Raw genomic sequence first — 21,845 nt, 5'->3', positions numbered from 1 at the left:
TGAAATGAGCAGAACCAGAAGATCATTATATACTTCAACAATAATATATATGATGATCAATTCTGATCTCAACAATGAGATGAACCAAATCAGTTCTAATAGAGCAGTAATGAACTGAACCAGCTACACCCAGCAAAAGAACTCTGGGAAATGACTATGAACCACTACATAGAATTCCCAATCCCTCTATTTTTGTCCGCCTGCATTTTTGACTTCCTTCACAGACTAATTGTACACTATTTCAAAGCCTGATTCGTTTTGTACAGCAAAATAACTGTTTGGACATGTATACATATATTGTATTTAGCTTATACTTTAACATATTTACCATGTATTGGTCAACCTGCCATCTGGGGGAAGGGGTGGAGGGAAGGAGGGGAAAAGTTGGAACAAAAGGTTTTGCAATTGTCAATGCTGAAAAATTACCTATGCATATATCTTGCAAATAAAAAACTATAATTAAAAAAAAAAAGAAAGAAAAAACCATCAAAAAAAATACAAGCTGTATTTTTACTATGTTTGCCAGCTATGGCAACTGAATAACCTATGTATATTTAGGACATTCAACAATCTCTTTAAACATTTTACTTTTTTTGTACTTCATTTTATTGGATGTTTTTCTGTTTTCTATATCCTGTTTGTTTCATAATCTTAAATCAACAGTATTTCAAAAAATACAAAAACTGTTCATGCAAAAACTGCTTAAAGCTCGGAAAATGTAACTCCATGTACATACAATGAAACAATCCAAAAATTAATTTTGTTGAAGTGATAACAACTTTGCTTCTTTTAGAAAATTTAGTCAATTGAGTTATCTAGCTTTCTTTTCTTTGCCTTTGTAGTCTCTGAATGAGGCTGTTTAACCATATTTCCACACGTCTTTACATTTATATTCTGGAAGTTACCAGAATATTTTTCTTCCATCTTTCTCTCTGCTTCAGAATTAGAAACCTGAGGTAATTCAACCTGTAGATCCAGAAAATAATACTGGTAAAAATTCAATGTTTTCTAATATAAATATTGCAGTTAGATAATATATAATGAAACTTTTTGCATCATTAATATATAGAAATATTACCTCTCAAAGCAGACTAACATAAAGGTAATTACATATATGGATACCACTCAACTATGGTGATCTTATTACCAGTACATTTGGGAATTAAATTATCTGGAGATAGCTAAAGATTCTAAAACATATAATAAACAGCAACTGGTAATAGGAGATTACTTTATTCATAAGCTCTATAGAAAGCTAAAATAGGTCTTCAAGCTTCAGTATAAGTTAAGCAAAACAATGGGCTATTAGCTCTTCCAAATGAAGTTTTGTCTTCTAAGCCTCAAATCTAGGGGAGAATATAAGAAATGCTCTGTCCTTCTAGATCTTATAATAAATAGTACCTATGCATAAGAGGAATGTATATTTTTAATAAGAAGGTTAAGTTTGTTTACGGTACCTTGAAAAATCCCTTTGTGCCTTTCTTTACTTTCATGGGAATTACATGTTCTTCATTGTTCAGAAGATGAGCTTTAGGGCCTATTTTCAAATATGAAATAGTAGCATATGCTGTAAAACTGAAGTCTTCTCTGTGGAAGAAAAAGTCCACAATCATAAAACATTTGAATGCATCACAAAAGTAATAAATATGTATGTGTGTATATATATATATATATATATATATATATATCTTTATATACATAGCATTATATTACATGATGACAAATACTTTTTAAGAGTACTATATATACATATATAGCATTATATTACATGATGACAAATACTTTTTAAGAGTACCCTGTAATGATTTTTTTAAATTTCCAAAGAAATTTAGAAAAATCCAATTATGAATATTTTAAATTTGTTCTTCAAATAACCTTTTATAGCAACTTTAACTAAACCACTTTTAAAGAAAAGTATACCAGAAAAAAGTTTGTTTTATACTTGAGATATTGTTGTAGGATGAAGTGAACAATAATTTTCTCCAATTCATCACGTGGAAGTTTAGGGGAAACAACATCAGACACTCTCAATTTTGCTACACCCTTTCCCATCCAGGCATCAATAAGTTTCAATGGCGTTAACTTTTCATTTAGTTTTTCAGCATGTTTCAGTATCTTGATTAAATCTCTGCAGTAGTCAGTAACATTCTTTTTTTCAAATGCTACAAAGGAAGAAATATCCATATAGAGTAAATAAATATTGGAATATCTAAAAAAAAAAAAAGATTTAAAATATTGGCTTATGAATATATTAAAAATTGGAAGAAGCTCCCTAGTTTTTATCTATTTTTGTCTTTGTTATTTAATGGCTGCAGATGATTAGTAAGTGATAACCTCCACACCTACTTGTTAGTCCTATTCAGATAATTTTCCTTAAAATTCATAAGATGCTCACTATCTCCTATGACAAACACAATTTTGGAAGGACATTAACTATGGGCATCAGTTTCTGAAAATCATTATCACTGATACCCTTTCTCCAATTTTATTTAAAACTTTGTTTTTGCCTACTATGAAATTTTCTAGAGCAAAAGTTCCCCTTTAACTATTAGAACACATCCTTACTAAAGTCCTCATATTCTAGAAATGTTTGCTATATGCAATCCTACGTTCAAATCATATTACATAGTTTAACAATAAAAAATCCACAATGAACTCACAAATGTCTTTACAGCAGTTATCACACATTTTATTGCAAGCTGCTGAATTCCACACTTCATCAAAATGTTGAGCTATCAGCATACGGCGACATCTAAAAACAGAGTAGAAAGATAACTGATAAGCAGATTAGCAAATGTATTTCAAAGTATAAGGTGACAGATTTTAAAACATGTATCTTTTGTTTTAAATTGTCATCATTATTACTTGCCATCTAGAAGAGGAAGGGAGGGGGGATTGCAACACAAGGTTTTGCAAGGGTCAATGTTGAAAAATTATCTTTGCATATGTTTTGAAAATAAAAGCAATATGCAAAAAGCAACTATTAGGTGCTTATTATATGCTAAGCATAGGCTAAGTACTGGGGGCACAAAAACAAAAATGAACAGTTTGAGCTCAAGAAGCTTATGTTCTACCTGGGGAAATATAATCACCCACTTTACTAGGAAACTAAGATCCAAAGAGATGAAGGGCCGACCCAAAAAAAAAGTTATTTTTTTTTGCTAAATCTCTGATGTCAAAAATTGAGTTCTAAAAGCTCAGGTATGATTTGCTGAGGGAGAAGGGGATGGTGGGGCGGGGGGGGGGGGGGGGGGGGGGGGGGGGCGCGCGCAACTAGATAGTAGAATGGAAATGGTATCACAACTGGAAGTCAAGAAAACCTGAGTTCAAATCCGGCCTATCTTCAGATAATAACTGTGTAATCCTGGGCAAATCATAATCCCATTTACTTCAGTTTTATCATCTGTAAAATGCATTGTAGAAGGAAATGGCAAACTATTCCAGTATCTTTGCCAAGAAAACCCCAAATGGTCACAAGGAGTAGACATAACTGAAAATTAAAACAATGATTTATTGGGACCACTTAAATTCTAACAAAATTTCCTCTCATCTTTCTCAGAATATGGAAAAAAACCTCCTATGGAATATCAAAAATTCAAACCTATTATTCAATTCAGGACTTTGTTCCAATGATTTATAAACACATCTACAATTCTGACTAGTGGAAAAACTAGTTTTACTTAAATAAAATTCAAAAAAGTATGCTAATATTTTTTTCTTTTTGAGTTAATTTACTTAACTTAAAACAGGGTTACAATGGTAGTATATATACAATATATATTATATATATATAGAGAGAGAGAGAGAGAGAGAGAGAGAGAGAGAGTGTGTGTGTGTGTGTGTGCAATCAAACATGATGAGCTCAGCAATCAAATGGAAGCTAATTTTTTGCATGGTATAGCCCTAAAAAAAAGCTTCTTTAATTAAAAAGGTGATCTGAAATTATGAGCCTCTGCTTGACCATCCTTCAAATCCCATACAGAAATTTTTAGCCCTGAATTATGGTGAAATCTGCAGTTGATTTTGGGGCAGCAAATATATTTGAGTAACTATGCAAAACATCCCACAGAAATGCACTGCCTCTAGTTCTTTGTAGACAATTCCAGAATAACAGGACAGTATTATTGATCTCAATTGTCTGAATACTATACAGAAAAAGAAATTAACTGTAAGTTATGTAATAAGGCTCCAAACAATTTTTTGCTTTTGAGTTCACATGCTGGAAATGGGAAAATTAATACATATACCTACATATCTATGTAGGTATATGTACATAAGGCCAACTGGAATATAGATAAGACATAATCCCTGCAGTTGTTAGCATCACACATGTTTAAGAGGCAAAATGAAAACTAAATAAGAACTACTTTTCTATTAACTTATTCCTTTACATACATACTCATAGATGATTGTATATTGCTTTCTACTTTACAATCTATCTCACAGGACAATTTCATTCAGATGTATACAATTCTTTTATAAAAGTAACATTAAAACTTTTTAAATTATATAGAATTTTGTCTGATGGTTTATAAGTTCCTAAGGGCAGGACTTGTATCATTTTTTCTTTATATCCACAGAGGTTCCCAAAAAGGGTCTAACACAGAAAAGCCAAATACTAAATACTGAGTAAATGACTGATTTTAGCTAATAAATTATTAAAAGTATACATACATATATTCAATATAAATATAAATGTAAAAATAAAACGTACTTGTGCATATTATGGCAGTATGACACCATTTCATAAAGTTTCTGTTGACCTACATTTTCCATCACCACCATTGTACTTATTCTGAATATGTCTCCAAAACCAGAGTATAAAATACAATCAGCTTTCAGATCATCTCGACCTATGATATATTACATAAAAATGTTACTCTTAATATCAAATTAAACACAACTGCTTTTAGCCGAAGCATGAAAAATAACTTTAATGAAAGAAAACTGACAAGTGGAAAGAAGAACTGAACAGTTAAAAATTTTCCATATATGTATGATGGGTGACCTATATAGTTAGCATCAAATAAATAAAACTTCTACTTAATAATAAGTGACATTATTAAATATAAAATGTAAATTATATAATATGTATATTATACATTAACAGCTAAAAATAAAACTAGAAAAAAATAATAAAAAAAATTTTCTTAACAAATTAAAGATGAAGGAATTTATAATACAAAAATGAAACAAGTCAAATACATATGCTGAAATTTTCTGTATTTGCAAATAACCCTTCCCAATTTTTTTTCAATTCTCTCTTGAATTAAGAAATAAAGAAGGGGCAGCTAGGTGGCGCAGTGGATAGAGCACCAGCCTTGAATTCAGGAGGACCCAAGTTAGGACACTTCCTAGCTGTATGACCCTGGGCAAGTCACTTAACCCCAGCCTCAGGGAAAAAAAAAAAAAAAGAATTAAAGAAGTATAATAAACTATTTTGGTATATATCTACATTAAGCACAATGCTCTTAGAAATATAAATTTTATGATACCTGCACGTCCACTCTCTTGGTAATAATTCTCCATAGACTTGCTCATTGAATGATGAATAACAAATCTCACATCTGGTTTATCAATTCCCATTCCAAAGGCAACCGTTGCCACTACTACCTGAAATATTCCCAGCAATTTAATTATTAGGAAAAATTATGATTATTTTCAAAGTCCATGAATGTTTCTACTAATAAATATATACTCAACCTGAATTTTATTTGCTGACCATTTTTTGTGAACAGCAGTCTTGTCTTTTGGTTCCATATTTGCATGGTAAGCACCTGCTTGAATTCCCAGCTTCTGTAAACTAACTGTGACTTGCTCAGAGTCCTTTTGGGAAAAACAATATATGATTCCTGTATAAAAATACAAATTTTTTTTTTTTATGACAAATGTGCATTTGTCTGGAAAAAAGCAAATTTGTCAAAAGGAAATTTACAAAAGGCTCTGACACATTAAAACTATATATTGGCTAAAAGGCAACTATGAAGTAGCCCAAAGCTATATTTTAATGTCTGGAAAAAAGTTTCCAACTTTACTTATCTGCTCATCCAAAAAAAAAAAAAAAAAAAAAAAAGAGAGAGAGAGAATTGAATCTGTTTTATTTATCTTATTTCCATTCCTACGCCTCTAAAAGCTAAAAATAATATTAGCTGCATGATGAATTTAAAGGAAGAAACTAGCATAAAGTATAACTGATATTGCAGACAACATACAGGTGAAGCATTTGGAAGAGTGACTAGACTTTTAGTTTCTGATATAACAAAGCTACATATTAATATGGAATAATAAAAATTGTAAAAGCTTTACACAATAAAATATAGTGGAATCCTTTCTAAACTCTCTCTCTTTGTAAACCAACATTCCCAATCCCCCACCCCCACCCCTTTACTATTCCTGGCCCTATCCAGATTCAAGTCTTCTTCTTCCATCTCTCTCTACTACTCAATCCAGGATTTTATATCCTCATACAACTATTATAATAGTCCACTAACTGCTATTGCTCTTTTTGGGCTCTATTTTCTCTGTTACATATTATGATTTATCTTTGCTTTCTAAAAACCTAAGTTCTAAATTTTATTTTAAGTTCCAGGACAAAAGCATCTCTTCTGTGAAGCTTTCCCTAATTATCCCAGTCTTTAAACATACATTATTTCCTTCTCAGAACTGCTGTAGCATTCATCAATACAATTCATTTGGCAGTCAAAAAAACTACTCTGTACTGTTTTTTTATCTTTTTATGACTATACCCCACTTCTGAAATTTGAGTAAGTCCTCTGAGAACATGGATTATCTTAAGCATTCTTATCCTCTAGTACAGGGAATATACGAAAAATATGTGTTCAATAATGTTTGTTAATTATATTTGACATAAAGAAACCAGATAAACTAGCTGAAACTAATTTTCTACAAAGAAAAAAAATATATGCAAATAATTCTCTATATATTTTCTAAAATCTATGATTAAGCTAGGTAGAACTATATAATCACATTCTAAGTTTACAAAAAATAAATTATGTCAAAAATTACAATCTAGTAAATTTCCAATGAGTAAACAACCAACTTCAGTTACCACTTTTTATAGGGAAGGCATTTCTAAGTCTTCAAAGTTGTTATTTTTTCCTATATTACCAGACTGTCCTTTGTATCTCCCATTAATGAGCTTCACAATATCTTCAATGAAATCATCAGTGTTCGAGGGCTTCTGCCGAACCTAGAAAATCCATTACCTTTTAAAAATAAACTAGTTAACAATAATCAAATTATCATCCTGATTAGAGTATATCTTTCTTCCTAAATTTTCATAAACACAGTATCCATAGAGCTCCTTCATTCACCTTACATAGCTCTCTCCTGCCACCCCCTGGATTTTGCTTTTAGATATGATTTTTTTTTTTTTTTTTTTTTTTTTTTTTTGCAATTTACCACAAGAGACAGAGCCAGTTATGAAATTTGGGATGTCACAAACATTTGATCATAAAATCCTATATAAAATCACTGCTTGGGAAAATAAACTTACATTTAATCTATTAAAATAATGGACTTTAAAATAATGGAAAATAGAGTATTTTAGTTGTTGCAATGTTAGGCTTAAGTATAATGTATAATCAAAAACCAAACAGGGAACTATTAAAAAATTCACAATCAGACTTCAGCCAAGAATAATCATTCTATTATATTACTTGAGATCTCATTGTAAAGTATTTACTTGCCTCTCCAAAAGAAGAAAATATCTAAATTATATACACTTGAATTTCTCCTATTTCTGCATTTCCTAATAGAAGCTAATCTCAAATGATAATCCTTAGCAAAACACAAGGTTTGATTTAACCTAATAAATGATTGTAATATATAAGAGGTATACACATTTATAGGCTGCAACTTAAAATACAGAAATAATAAGCTCCTAATGAGGAATTCAGTTTACCTCACAAGGGCTGGTATTTGCATGGAGCCTTAAAAAAAAGAGCTTTAAACTAAAAAGGGAAAGGCTCAGAGAAAACTTTTCTTTATATAACAAGCTATAGATACCATAGAGAATAGCTTCAATGTAGGACAAACAATAGTAGAGTTGCCCAGAAATCCATAGGAAAAAAAAAAATCTAAGAAAAAAGCCCATCAAAAAAGCCCCTAACTTCAACTGTCTGAATGCAAATAAACAAATTATAGGTAGCACATTTCCTGAAGGAAGTCATACCCTTTTTCATTAATTTCCATTCTTTTATCTTTGGCTATAAGGTCTATCAAATAGCCAATACCTTATTCATTTCTTCTCTACCTCTCTCATTTTTAAAACTCTCCTCATCTACTAATTCCTTCCCAGCTGCTACAAAAATATCCAGGTCTTTTCCAGTTCTTAAAACAAACAAACAAAAAACTTCATTTGACCTTCCATTCCCTCAATCATCTCTTTACCTTTTCAAAGTCAAATTCCCCCCCCAAAGCTATGTACACTCACTACTTCCATAACTTCTAAGATATCCATCTCACTTTTCAAACGCTTCTCATCTTGCTTTCAACCCCATTTCTTAACTGAAACTGTTCTAAAGAAGATGACATTGGCTTGATTTAGGGAAGAACTTCCTAACAATTGGAGTTTTTTAAAAACATAATGAGAAGCCTGGGAAAGAGGAAGACAGTGATCTTCACAAAAGTCCAAGCAAAGGCTAAACACAATTTATTAAGTATGTTGTAGAGGGGATACTTTATTCTGCTACGGGTATGATTAGAGCATTGTGAGTATTTACAAAATTGTCTTCAATATCTGTTCATTCCCTAGTTAGAGCAAAAGTCTATTCCATTAAAATTTTACATAAAATTAACATAAAAGCTACATGCCTCATAATAAAGATTTGGCCGATTAAAAGACGCAGTAAATGTAAAGCACTTCTCAACACATAAAATTTTCTGAGCATCCTTCAAAACATGATTGGTAGCGGTTGCTGTCAAACCAATTAATGATGTATTGGGAAACTGCCGCTTTAAGATACCAAGTGCCTTATAATCTGGAAGAAAAAAAGGGGGGTAGAGGGGAAACTTGTTAAAGGTATCCTTCCCTACCAGCAAGAATTAAAATGTCATGTATTATAATATATTATTGATATCAATTAGTATATGTTATTATTAGCAACATTTCTCTAGTGCTTTTGAGCCTAAAAAGCACTTTCCTCACAACAGTTCTGTGAAGTAGGTAATGCTACAATAATGTATCGTCTTTTTTGGCTTAATAGAAAACTTCTCTATTCAGATGACTACCTCAGCTGCCTCTAAGTTAATAAGTAGCATTTGCTCCCAGAATTTAATTTGGCCATTTCTTCAGAAAGAGCTTCTTGGTCAGAATCAAAAATCAAGAGCTAAGGAACTATTTACTTCTAACCATTTTTTGTGAGATATCTGACAAAACAGTCTATCCTTTCAAAATAATCTATTCTGTTAAAAAAAAAAAAAAAAAAAAAAAAACCACACACACACCAAAACAAAACAAAACAAAAAAAAAAAAACAAAACAAAACAAAAGCTATTGGGTAGAGATAATGAAATGAATTCAGAAGTCAAGCTAATAAACATTTATAAAGCACTTACTATCTGCCAGAAACTACTGTGTGCTAGGGACAAAAAAGCCAAAGACAATCCCTACTCTGGAGGAATTCACAATCTGATGGAGAAAATAATATGTAAATAATTATGGACAAACAAGATATACAAAGGATAAACTGGAGAACTTTCATAGTAACAGCACTAGCAAGTAATGGGATTAGGAAAGGTTTGAAATGCTAGAAATTGAGCTAAGGAGGGAAAGCATTCCAGTAATGGAGGAGAGTTGATGAAAATGCAGAGTATCTTGTAAGTAAGGAGGCCAATATCATTGTAGAGTACATGGAGATGAGTAATGTATAAGAATATGGAAAAGGTAGGAAGATATCAGGTTATAATAAGTTTTAAATACAAACAGTATTTTACATTTGAGTCTAGAAGTAACAGACAACCACCAGAGTTTACTCACAGGAGATAAACTAAGAACAAAGGACTAACAACTCACTAGGATGTGATCTAGCCAACCTGTTTTAGGAAGATTAATTTGACAGCTAAATGGAAGATAGACTAGAATGGGGGAAAGGATGGCAGGGAGACCAATCAGAAGGATATTGCAGGCATCTATTTTTCTGGCATATATTTAGTACTGGATAATTATAATACATACCAGGTCTGAAATCATGTCCCCACTGACTACAGCAATGAACTTCATCTACAGCAATTCTAGTAAATCTTCCTGCTTCATAGGCTTTCTCCAGTCTTGACATAAACATTTTGCTTTTAGCAATTTTCTCTGGAGTAACATAAATGAGCTTTAGCTTAGAGTTTTTATTTACCATTTCAGCATGAACCCATTTCACATGCTCCTGTTAAAAAGTAAATAGAAAAAAAAAAAAAAAAAAAAACACTGATCAACACTGAAACAAACACTATTATAATTTACTACAACTATTACTAATTATTATAATTTAATACTGTATAAACATTCCTTATTATATAGTTTAGTATCTTCCAACATAGCCTCAGCAAAATTTCAGTTGATAAAATACTTTTAATAAATACACTTAAAATGAGCTTTGTGCTCATACAAAGGCTGAATTAAGGCAGGTTCCATAGCCTGAAGCTCACAGTCTAACTCAATAAGACAAAAATATATGTATTATAAAATAACGTATGACAACTGAAAGACATGTAAAAGGTTATGAGGAGATGGCTTTTTAAAGAAATTAATTACATTTTAAAAAGCAGAACGAAGGGGCATCTAGGTGGCATAGTGGATAGAGCACCAGTCTTGAATTCAGGAGGACCCAAGTTCAAATCTCAGACACTTAACACTTCCTAGCTATGTGACCCTGGGCAAGTCACTTAACCCCAGCCTAAGGGGGAAAAAAAAAAAAAAAAAAAAGCAGCACAGAAACCTCATAATACTATTTCCTATCACCCTTCCTCTTTATGTCGATTAGGTAGCCTTTCGGCAGCCAGACTAATTTTGTCAAGAAAAAACCTTTACCACAGCAGTTCCTTATCTAGGGTCTGTGATCTTCCTCTACCCCACACAATATTTTGATAAATTTATTTCAATACAATTGGTTTTCCTTATTATAGCCCTATGCATTTAATTTTGCACATTTAAAAATATTATTCTGAAAAGGCATCTGGCTTCATCAGACACACACACACAAAAAAAGTTAAAACAAACAAACAGCAACAACAACAACAACAAAAACCCTCCTGCTTTAGAAGGGCTGATAGAGGAATGAACTAAAATATCAGAATAGGTGTTCTTAATTTTGGGTCCTCAGGCCTCCAAGGCATCAGTGGATAAATTTCAAAGAATATGTGAACTCGGATGAGAGAAAAAATACATTTTAATTTTCACTAACCTCTAACTGAAATTTTGTATTTTCTTCATTTATCTAAAAAACATTACTGAGATAAAAATGGGCTTCATCAAATTAGAATGGTCTAGAGGGTATTTTTAATCCAGCTAGGTTTTAGATAAACTAAAGCATTACTTCAATCAACTATCTTGTAAAAGAGATGGGTAAGCATAAGAAGATGACAAAAAGAATAAGTGAAAATGCTTTTTGATGCATATGTATTTTAGTCTCAAAACAGAAAAAATTACAGAAGAGCAGGCTATCTTATCTAAAAAATATTTTTCATTTGTTTATTGTATAATAGCATATTACTAATTATTATTATAGTATTCTAATTTAAAAAGGTACCAATTTATAGCATTAGAAGACTAGAAACCCACCTTTTATACTTATCAAAAACATACCTTAGTGCTGGAAGCATTTAGTAAAGTAGCTGAAACTCCCAATTGTTCTAAAACCATTAACTGATCTTCCATAAGAGAAATCAAAGGGCAGATCACAAGTGTAAAACCTGAAAGATAATATTCCTATTTTAAACTTCATAATTTCCTCAGTGCGCTATTGGAATGTTAGGTAAATATGGGCAATAGGCAAAAATCTGAAAATTATTGCAGAAGTTGTAATATTTGTTTCTCCTGCTTTATCAGTTTTTCAATATAGTCTAACATTCCAAATAATAATATTTTGGAATGCTTAACTTACATTCAATAATACTTCAATATAATATTATTCAAGCCAATAACATCTTTGGATCACACTTTTAAGGTGATATAGATGGGCATTCATGAGGAGCCTATAATTTAAACAAAATGGAAATAGCAACTTGTAAATTTCTAAAAATTAGTTACAGGGTAGCATTAATACATTAACATCTTCTGAGTTTGAGTCCAAGTGAAAATATTATTAAATTAATGGCTTTTTCTAAAAGCTACAGCCTTTCTTTTTTTTGTTCCTTCCAATAGCTGAGACTGACACACTCCTAAAAACCCTAAACAATATTAATATCTACTTTAATACTGCAAGATTCCAAGATTTAATCAGAGAACATAATTCCTTCAATGACGCAGAATGTAATCTTAATATCTTCATGAGTTTTTATAACCAAAGAAAAATTATCTGGTGGTCAGTCCCCTAATGATGTTAATATTGGTCCTTTATTTCAGACAGGTCCAATTCTTCATGATCTGGATATGGGATTTTCTTGGCAAAGATTCTAGAGTAGTTTGCCATTGCCTTCTCCAGCTCATTTTACTGGAATTGAGGCAAACAGAGTAAAATATCTTGTACAAGGTCATACAGCTAAAAAGGCCAGATTTGAACTCAAGATAAATCTTCCTGACTTAAGGTACAGCACACTATTCACTGTGCCACTTAACTGCTCTTTCTAATGGTGAGCCTCTCTCCAAAACAGCCATGTCTGACAACAGGTCACCATATCATTAGGTTTTTCCAGGTTGGAAAGATCATATTTACCTGAGCTTGCACTTCATTGGCATAATCTTTCAGAGGCCAGGGTTACTTCCATGTTAAGGTAGCAGACTAGAATTGCTATTGCAGAATATGGTTATTCTAATTACAGTTTAGTGTAAACTAAGCTTCCTTAATTAAGGATTAATTAGCAATTAAGATTAATAATAATTACTTAAATAACCCCATACTTATTTAGTGCTTTACAGTTTTCAAAGTTCTCTCAACCCATCTGATTCCCACAGTAACATTATCTCAAATTCGTAGGTGACAAAAAAGTATTAGAAAAGTTTAGTGACGTATTCAATGTCACACAATTAGTTAAGTGGCAGAACTGTGACTCAGACAAAGTCCTGATCAAATATCATCCATTCTACCTAGCTACCTTCTACTGTTATATTTCAAGGTCTACATGAAAACACTTTCATAAGAGGAAAAAAAAAATAACTAAAGTTGATTTTTAAAAAGCTAACTAAATTCATAAGTAAATTTTGAAATTTGCAAAATTAGTATATTATTTATAAATCATTTTAAAGCTATTTACAATATAATATGAAAGAACATTATATTTTCCCTAATTTTAATTAGTTTTTCTTTCACATACCATCAGAACATACTGCTGGTAACTGGTAACACAAGCTCTTTCCACCCCCAGTTGGCATCACAAGAAATACTTCCTTTCCAGCCATTGTTACATTAATAGTTTCAAGCTGTAGAGACCTAAACTTTTTCAGTTTAAAGACATTCTGCATGGCATCCTTAACTTTTCCAGACCATGGAAAATCTAGGATAAGAAAAACATAAAATAAATTATATACACTGAAACACTAAAGCAAAAATACATAAATCAGTGTTTTTCTAAAACAGAATTTCCACATTAGATGAAATGAATGCAAAAAACAATTTTAATTTTTGGAGAGACTAATTTTTAAATATTGACTTATTTTTATAACTACTTGACTATTTCAGGAAACTTTCAAACACGAACAATGAAATAAATATAAAAGAAAAGTTTTGTGGGTTTTTTTCCCCTTTAAGATTAAAATTAAGAATAATAATCACAACTTCCAATTGGCATACTAAGTATGATAACCATAATTAAACATTTTTTGTTTTCCTTTCGAATGTTCTGATAGTTATGTTTCATTACAAGTAGTTGTATGATGCACTGAGAAATAACAAAACCTATAATATTTTGCTCATAGTAGGCAATAGATGTTCATCAATCTTTTGTTTTCATCTCAAATAACAGGAACCCAATTAACCAGGATTGTTAAATGGCTAGGGAATACTGTTCATTTTCAGAAGAAAAATCACAAGAAAATAAACTTTTTTGACATTTAGTACAATAATATGCCCTAAATTTTTTTATATACTGATTTCAATATTTTCTGTACCTTTAACATTCTGAAAGTTATCTATGATATTCTTATTGACATTTCAAGATTCAATTATAAGAATGTAGGCAAATATATTTTTTAAAGGCTTTTAACAACAGTCAATCAGGAAGCTTAGTTAACACTAAATTCCAATTAGAATAACTACATTCTGCAAGCATAAAAGTTAATAACAAAATCTAAGTCATAAAAACTAAATTCACAAGGATCAATAAAACTGTATCCAAAATCCACATCCAGTTTCCCTTCTCACCATTCCCTGAAAGAGACAACCAACATAACTTTCTAAGACTGATGGAAAGTATATTAAATACAGCAATTTAAATTTTAGTCCACACACACAAACACACACAACTTAGCAAGATAAAAAGTAAAACCTTGTTTATTCCAGCCCTCAGGAGAGGAATCCAATTCTGAGCTTGCTCCAGCACCTGAATCTTCTAAAGATTCCTTTATTTTCTTCTTTAGGGCAGTCTTTTTCCGAATAAGTTCTTGTTGTCTTTCCAAAAGTTCTTGTATCTGAATTTCTATTGCTTGTAATTCACTAGTGACGGAATCTAATTCCTCACTTAGCTCTATAGGAAACAAAAGAGGTCCACGAGGACCATAATGAGTTTATAAAAGCGCTATTACAAAGACTTTATTGCATGTTGCTCAGCAACCAAGCTATACATAAACTACAGAATAAAGGAAGAATTATCCAAATGAGACAAGAGATGGGTAATCAAGACTTTCCAGACCATTTATATCTTAATTACAAGAACTTAACACATAGGGCATTTATTTAAAATTTTCATACCTAACTACTGTAATAAGTTTCCTATCAATGTGTTTATATATTATGCTAGTGATGAATCATGACTATACCTTGTGCCAGAAGCACAGAGAAAAACTATATATTACCAGAATTTTATTTCTTTTTTAACTCCAGTGGAAAAAATGCCAATCTGTATAGTTCTAATCAATATGAACATTGGCGTTAGTAAGATGTAGCAGAAAAGAAGGGTTTCTCCCATAATAGTTCATTCAATTGATAACCGGTAAGCTATTAAAAAATATCCCTAAATATTTTCCAAAGTAACAAAATAAAGGCATACAAAGTAATGTCCTAGTTTTACTTCCTTTCAATCTCAACTTCACTGTTATTAAATGGATAACACATGACTTGGATACAACATAATAATAGCTACATTACAAAATAAACAGGTCATTGTCTTGGATGACTTTTTGTAGTGCCAGTTTCAAACTATCTGCTTACATTTCTCTTTTCTCTCACAATTTGAGAAAAAGTTATTGATACTTATTATTGCATTTCCTCTATTCTTATCCTTGATCTCCTACAATCTGACTTCCATTTTAAGAAGTCAGCTGAAATTGTTCTCTACAAAGTTACTAATGGTGTCTTAATTGCCAGGTACAACTAGTCTCTTCTCAGTTCTCAGTCTTCTTGACTTTTTTGCAGCATCTAATAGTATCAAAATGCTTCTCTTCCTTCCTTGGGTTTTTATGATACTGATTTCTCCTGATTCTTTTTCTTTATTAATTACTCAGTCTCTTTTGCTGAATCACAGTCCACGTCACAACCCCTATACGTAGCCACCTTTGCCACCTTTTCTATTACATTAATGATCTTAGACCTCACTTGTATTCAACTATTATTTTTACATAGATAACCCTCAGATTTAAATATACAGCCTTAATTTTTCTGAGGAGCTCTAAACCCACATTCCAAATATTTATCAATCACCATATATATCTTAAACTCAACAATTCTAAAACTAAATTCATTATCTGTAGTTGTATATGATCCCTTCCTTCTAACATCTTCCCATTTCTGATTGAGGGTACCATCATTCCACCTAACCATGACAACCCTCCACTCACTTGGTCACCATCCTAGTTCATATATATACCTTTTCTTCAGACCTAGATTATTGCAATAGCCTAATTAGTACTCCCGCTTTAAGTTTCTTCCCTCTCCAATCCACCCTCCATAAAGCTTACAAATTGATAGTCTTAAAATACAGGTGTGACCCCCTCATTATTTTTCTCAAAAAGTGCCAGATGCACTTATTTACCTCTAGGATAAAGTACTTCCATTTGTCATTCAGAGTCCTTCACAATCTGACTCCAGCCTACCTTTCCAGAGTTACTGTACATTCACAGACTCTTTGTCATATTAATGCCAAACAAGACTGCCTACTTGTTCCCCATATTTACCATTCCACATCCCCAATGCTGTACCTTTGCATAAACTGTCCTTCATGATTGCACTATATTCTCTCCTTACCTCTAGCTCACAGAATTCGTAGCTTCCTTCAAGGCTCAACTCAAATGACATGTTCTACATAAGACCTACCCTAATCTTCCAATTGCTATGGCTCTCTCATTTCTGTGAAATTACTTAATCTCCCTTTTGTATTTACTTAACTGTATTCATGTTTCCCTTTCCCCCAAGAGAATGTAAAAAAGCCCCTTGAAGGAAGAGGTTTGTCCTAGAGTTTTTTTGTTTTGTTTTGTTTTCCCCCCCATTGTATTCCCCAGTACCTAATATGATACAGGCAACTTAATAAACATATATTGAATAAATATACAAAGTCAACAAGTTGGGCTGTTCAAAAGAATCCATATAGGTCTAAAAAAAAAAAAAAATAGAAAACCTTATCCTATCAACCTAACTTACTTTTCAGAAATAGTTTTCATGCTTAGAGAATAGGCATCAATATATAATGATAATATGAACTTAAAAAAAAAAAAAAAAAAAAAAAAGGTAAGGCCTAGGTTCTTAAAACTTAAGTACTTTCTTTTTAACACTATCTCCAGCCATCAGGACAGCAAAAAGGGCTTTAAAGAAGAACATGAATATATCTTTTGAAAATATTGTATAAACTTGAGAATTCAGGCTCATGTAGATTTTTCACATATCATGGGTATCCAAGTTTGTGTCCAAGTCCATACTCATTATGTTCTCCAGATATCCATGATAGTGATTATTGTTTGTAATCAGCAAAATGTTTCTGCATGTTTAAATCTGAAGCAAGCAAAATTAGAAATAAAACAGAACTTAAAAAAAAAACTAAAACAAACAAACAAAAAAAAAAAAACAATTATTTCAACCCACCTGAAACTGATTCCATTCTCAAACTGTTTAACAATCCCTGAAGTTCTTTCTAAAAGAGAAAGACTGATCAATAAGTTTTTAAGTCTTATCTTTTCTGCATTAATATTATTTTCAATAATAAGCATTAGAAAATGAATATAAGAATTGTTCCTAATTTGCAAAAAGTACTTAAATAAGAAATGCTACTCCAAGTATTTTCAGACTATGCCCAAAAGGTTATAAAACTGTGCACACTATTTGATCCAGCAGTACCACTACTGGATGTGTATCATAAAAAAAAACATAAAAGAGGGAAAAGAACCCACATATGCAAAAATGTTTGTAGCAACTTTTTGTAGTGATAAAGAACTGAAAAATGAGTAGATACCCATCAATTGAGGAATGGCTGAATATTTAAGATACATGAAACTAATAAAACATTATTGTTCTTGAAAAAATGATGAACAAGCTGACTTTACAAAAGCCTGGAAAGATTTACATGAATTGATGCCGAGTAAAACAAGCATAACCAGGAAAACATTATACACATCTACAACAGAATTATGCAATGATCAACTATGACAGATTTGATTCTTCTTAGCAGTTTAGTGGTTCAAAGCAATCCCAATAAACTTTGTATGGAAAATGCCATTTGCATCCAGAGAGAGAACTATGGAAACTGAATATTTCAGAACATAGTATTTTCACCTTTTTTTTCTTCTTCTTTTTTTTTTTTTCATGGCTTTTCCCTTTTAATCTGATTGTTTTTCTCCAACATGATATGGAAATATGTAAAAAAAATGAATGTACATGTATAACCAAAAAGAATTTTACATGTAACTGGGGAAAGGAAAAACTAAAAGAAAAAAAGAAATGCCGCTCTAGCTGAGAAGTCATTTGCCAGTTAGTGAAGATGTAAGAAAATCATCTTCCTTTCTCCAAAATATTTCTCAGAGACTATCCCTTCCCAGTCACCTCATATATTTGAGATTGCTATTCTCTCTTCCTACTAAAGACCAAACTACAGTTGCCTACAAATACCCCAGTATATTTGTCTAGATAGAGACAAGATTGTTACTATTACTATCACATATTAATATTAGTGCAATAAAAAACAGAAAAGGCAACAGACCTTTTTATTATAATGAGGCACTGAACTGTAGATATGGCAATCAGTCTACAATAAAAGATGTTTCCACAGGCTTGCACTGCAAAAGAAAACCATGTTTTATTATTAAAAACAAAATACACAATATATTAAAATCAGCCTAATTAAGAAAGAAAAATATCCAGATTTCCTCATAATGTTCAAGATTATCCACTAGGAACATCCCATCTCCCATCCACCACCAAAGTACTCAGCTTCTGTTATTGTAACTGGGGAAGAAGAAAGGAACCATTTCATTGCTAGTCATTTCGCAATGAATTCTTTGGCCATGGCAACATGAAAGGTAGAATAATGCAAAATGATATTCCAACCCTTTGTAATACAGTTTGTGGTAATACAGTAAGGTGGTAAGAAAAGAAGACAGAGGGTGCTAAGAATCACAAAATGAACAAGAGGAATTATTACATAAGAAACTGAATCTTGTCAATTCTGACATTCTTGTTACAAATAAAATAAGAAAATAAATAGAAGTTTCAGCTAAAATTAAAGGTTGTTCATAGATTATCCCTGAAAAGACAAATAAAGAAGTTAGCAGTGTATGATATTCCATGAATTGGAGAACAAGAAAAAAATATTTTAAGACATTGGTCATTTCATCAATAATGTGAAGCATTTGCAAAATACCACTGCAATTCACACCAACTCTTTTTACAGAGGATGAAGAGGTAAAGAAATTCTACAAAGACTTCAATAAGACCTTCCAAATTCAATCAGTTTATGCTGTAAAAATGAGTGTTTTCAATGCAAAGTTGTACATATATGAAAAAAAGAAAAAACAAAATATTGTAAAAAAATTAAAAACTGAGTAAAGTTAAAGGCTTATAGACTATATAGAGGTTTCATACGCACAGTATCACATATACCCCTAGCTCTGGTCCACTAAAAATTTCAAAATTCTTCTATGTCAATCTAGGTGCCTCTTTTGGAATTGACATTTTCAAAGGTAGTTTTTGTTGTTTCCTTGAGATTTTTTAAAAATAGAAAGGCAGCAAGCATAATGGATGGACTCCTAAATTCTATGTCAGGAAGATTTGGGTTCAAGAACCATTTCTCATTTATGAGTGTGTGCTCATTGGCAAATCACTTAATTTCCTATGTTTAAAAGTTACAGATAAGTTATGATCAATATCAGTAAAAAGGATTGCCACACCAAGAAAAATCACAAGTTGATGAAATACTTAGGAAAATACAGGGATCAAAAAAGATATGGGACTCCAAAGTGGAAAATAATGACAAGAAAAATGCTTTCTGAACTGGAATGAATGGGATAAATATCACTAACAGAAAATACATATGAAAGATATGTAGGGAGATAAGAGAGCACCTCAATGTCCTTGATGTATTCATAACCTAAAGTCTGGAGGGAAGAAGAAATTTGGTTCTGAAATAATTGGTAGATTTGAGTGCTGAACACAATTGATGATTTATGAAAATATTGTATAGAATGGGAAAGATACCACACGATTGGAAAAAAGAAACTAGAAAGTGGAGCCTATAAACTATAAATAAAGCCAATGATCTTGACTTTGGTAACCTGGAAAAATTCTAGAATGTTTCATAAAAGAGATGGTGAGTGGACAACAAAGAAAGTAAGAAGTAATCACAAAGAGTTGATAGAGTTTCATTTAAAAAGATCATAACATGCAAATATCAGCTCCTTTTTTGACAGACTTACTGAAATAGTAGTCAAGGAAACACTTGATAAAGTTAACCTAAATTTTAGCAAATAATTTTAAGATTTCTCAAACTAGGGAGCCGCTAGGTGGCGCAGTGAGTAGAGCACCAGCCCTGAAGTCAGGAAAACCTGAGTTCAAATGTGACCTCAGACCCTTAAACACTGTGTGACCCTGGGCAAGTCACTTAAAAAAAAGGTTTCTCATACATTCTTACAGAGTAGATGAAATTGTAGGCCAGACAATAGTACAGTCAGAAGGATTCCAAATTAGTTGGATTGCTGGGCCCAAAAAACTAAAGATTAATGGTTCCACTAAGGTCTCTAGATCTATGGTTAACCCTATCATTTTTAACAATAACTTACATGGCATGCTTATATGCTATATATGACACAAATCTGGGACGAATAATTAACAAACTGAATAGCAGAATCAGAATTCAAAAAGATCTTGACGGGTTAGAGCAGGGGTTCTCAAAATACAGCCCGAGGCCAGATGTGGCCCACTGAGGATGTTTATGGGCCCGATGGGTTATGGCAAATGGGCTGAGGGGCGGAAACAGAGTGTGAGCTTTTGTTTTTACTACAGTCTGGCCTCCAACAGTCTGAGGGACAGTGAACTGGCCCCTATTTAAAAAGTTTGAGGGGCACTGATAGAGTCCTGGGTTAGGTGGGAAAAAATGCTTAAACAGAATGAATGAGATGGCTGTAGGAGACATTTCTATCCACATGGAGATACTAGCCATAAGTTAGAGATAAGAGTTTGGAACTCAGAAAAGATATAAAGGATCGATATGTAGATTGGGGGTCAATTGCACAGAACAGACATAATGACTCCACAGTAAAAGTCAGTGAGAACAAATAAAGAAATGTAATACAGGTGGGAGAATGCAGGAGTGCTGCGTACACCAACTAGATAATCTGTTTAAAGTGATTATTACATGAGAATTCAATGTAGAAGGAGGGAGGAAAGCGTTAATTTATTTTTAAGTGACAAACATGACAAATCGGATCTTGATGGTTTAACTGGTTATCCAGACTTAGTAAAGTAATGAAGACGTACCACTCCAAGCTGTGCGTTTATGAATAAGTAGTAGCTTGATTTAAAAACAACAACAAAAAAAAAAAAAACAACTCGCCAGGTCTTACAACTTGCCCTGAGCTCGTAAAAGTGTGCCTCAAGTGAAAGACACGCAACTTTCCCGTCCAAAGAAGCTGACAGAGCGGAACACAAAAACCTAACCTTCCCAAAAGGCTCCGGTGGCCCAGAAGAGGATTCTTCCAGCAGCATCCCGTCTTCCCTAGTCCAAAGCTGGTCCGCCTAGCCAATGAGTCACCCGCCTAGCCCAGAGACGAAGGGAAGCGTGCAAAAGGAGGGACCGAGGGCCCGCCAAGGCTCCTCACTTACTAACAGAGGGAGCATCACCTCAAGAGTCCAAAACAACACCCTTACCACTGCCGTTTTCCCCGCTAGCCAGTGATCAGCAGAGGCCACCTCGGACGCGGAGACCAGCATCTCCCTTCCCCAGCCAGTTACTCACCCTCAGCGGGATAAAGTAGCTTCCCTCCGCCGGAAGTCTTCTTCTCAACCAAACGCGACGGCGCACGATCATTGTTTCAACCCTTGCAAC

The 21,845-nt window shown here is 32.5% G+C and overlaps 1 protein-coding gene across 3 annotated transcripts; it reads right to left on the bottom strand.

Annotated features, from left to right (window-relative positions):
- Window positions 1–25: 25 nt before the first annotated feature.
- On the bottom strand, window positions 26–21,837 carry RECQL (RecQ like helicase). Of its 3 annotated transcripts, none has more exons than XM_074268865.1 (16): window positions 21,756–21,837; window positions 18,507–18,582; window positions 17,396–17,444; window positions 14,652–14,849; window positions 13,482–13,661; window positions 11,815–11,921; window positions 10,198–10,396; window positions 8,836–9,002; window positions 7,129–7,210; window positions 5,704–5,852; window positions 5,496–5,613; window positions 4,715–4,853; window positions 2,661–2,752; window positions 1,943–2,162; window positions 1,458–1,587; window positions 26–966 (listed from the first exon to the last, which is right to left on the bottom strand). In XM_074268865.1, exons 3-16 carry the CDS (start codon window positions 17,409–17,411, stop codon window positions 799–801), a joined length of 1,965 nt encoding a protein of 654 aa, XP_074124966.1. In that variant the 5' UTR covers window positions 17,412–17,444; window positions 18,507–18,582; window positions 21,756–21,837; the 3' UTR covers window positions 26–798. The 3 variants fall into 3 exon arrangements, with proteins under 3 accessions (XP_074124966.1, XP_074124967.1, XP_074124968.1); XM_074268866.1 differs by having other exon boundaries at window positions 21,668–21,765; XM_074268867.1 differs by lacking the exons at window positions 7,129–7,210; window positions 8,836–9,002 and having other exon boundaries at window positions 21,668–21,767.
- Window positions 21,838–21,845: the final 8 nt, after the last annotated feature.

The sequence above is a fragment of the Sminthopsis crassicaudata genome, chromosome 5 (genome assembly GCF_048593235.1).
Source record: "Sminthopsis crassicaudata isolate SCR6 chromosome 5, ASM4859323v1, whole genome shotgun sequence".
In the NCBI taxonomy this organism is placed as follows: Eukaryota; Metazoa; Chordata; class Mammalia; order Dasyuromorphia; family Dasyuridae; genus Sminthopsis; species Sminthopsis crassicaudata.
This window is presented reverse-complemented; position numbering and strand designations above follow the sequence as displayed.

Bases quoted from the DNA above. Each gene is read 5' to 3' on its own strand.
- RECQL (XM_074268865.1), bottom strand. The intron at 1,588-1,942 runs GTATAAAACAAA...TTTCTTCCACAG, and splicing joins ATCCTACAACAATATCTCAA to AGAAGACTTCAGTTTTACAG. The intron at 967-1,457 runs GTACCGTAAACA...CTGGATCTACAG, and splicing joins GCACAAAGGGATTTTTCAAG to GTTGAATTACCTCAGGTTTC.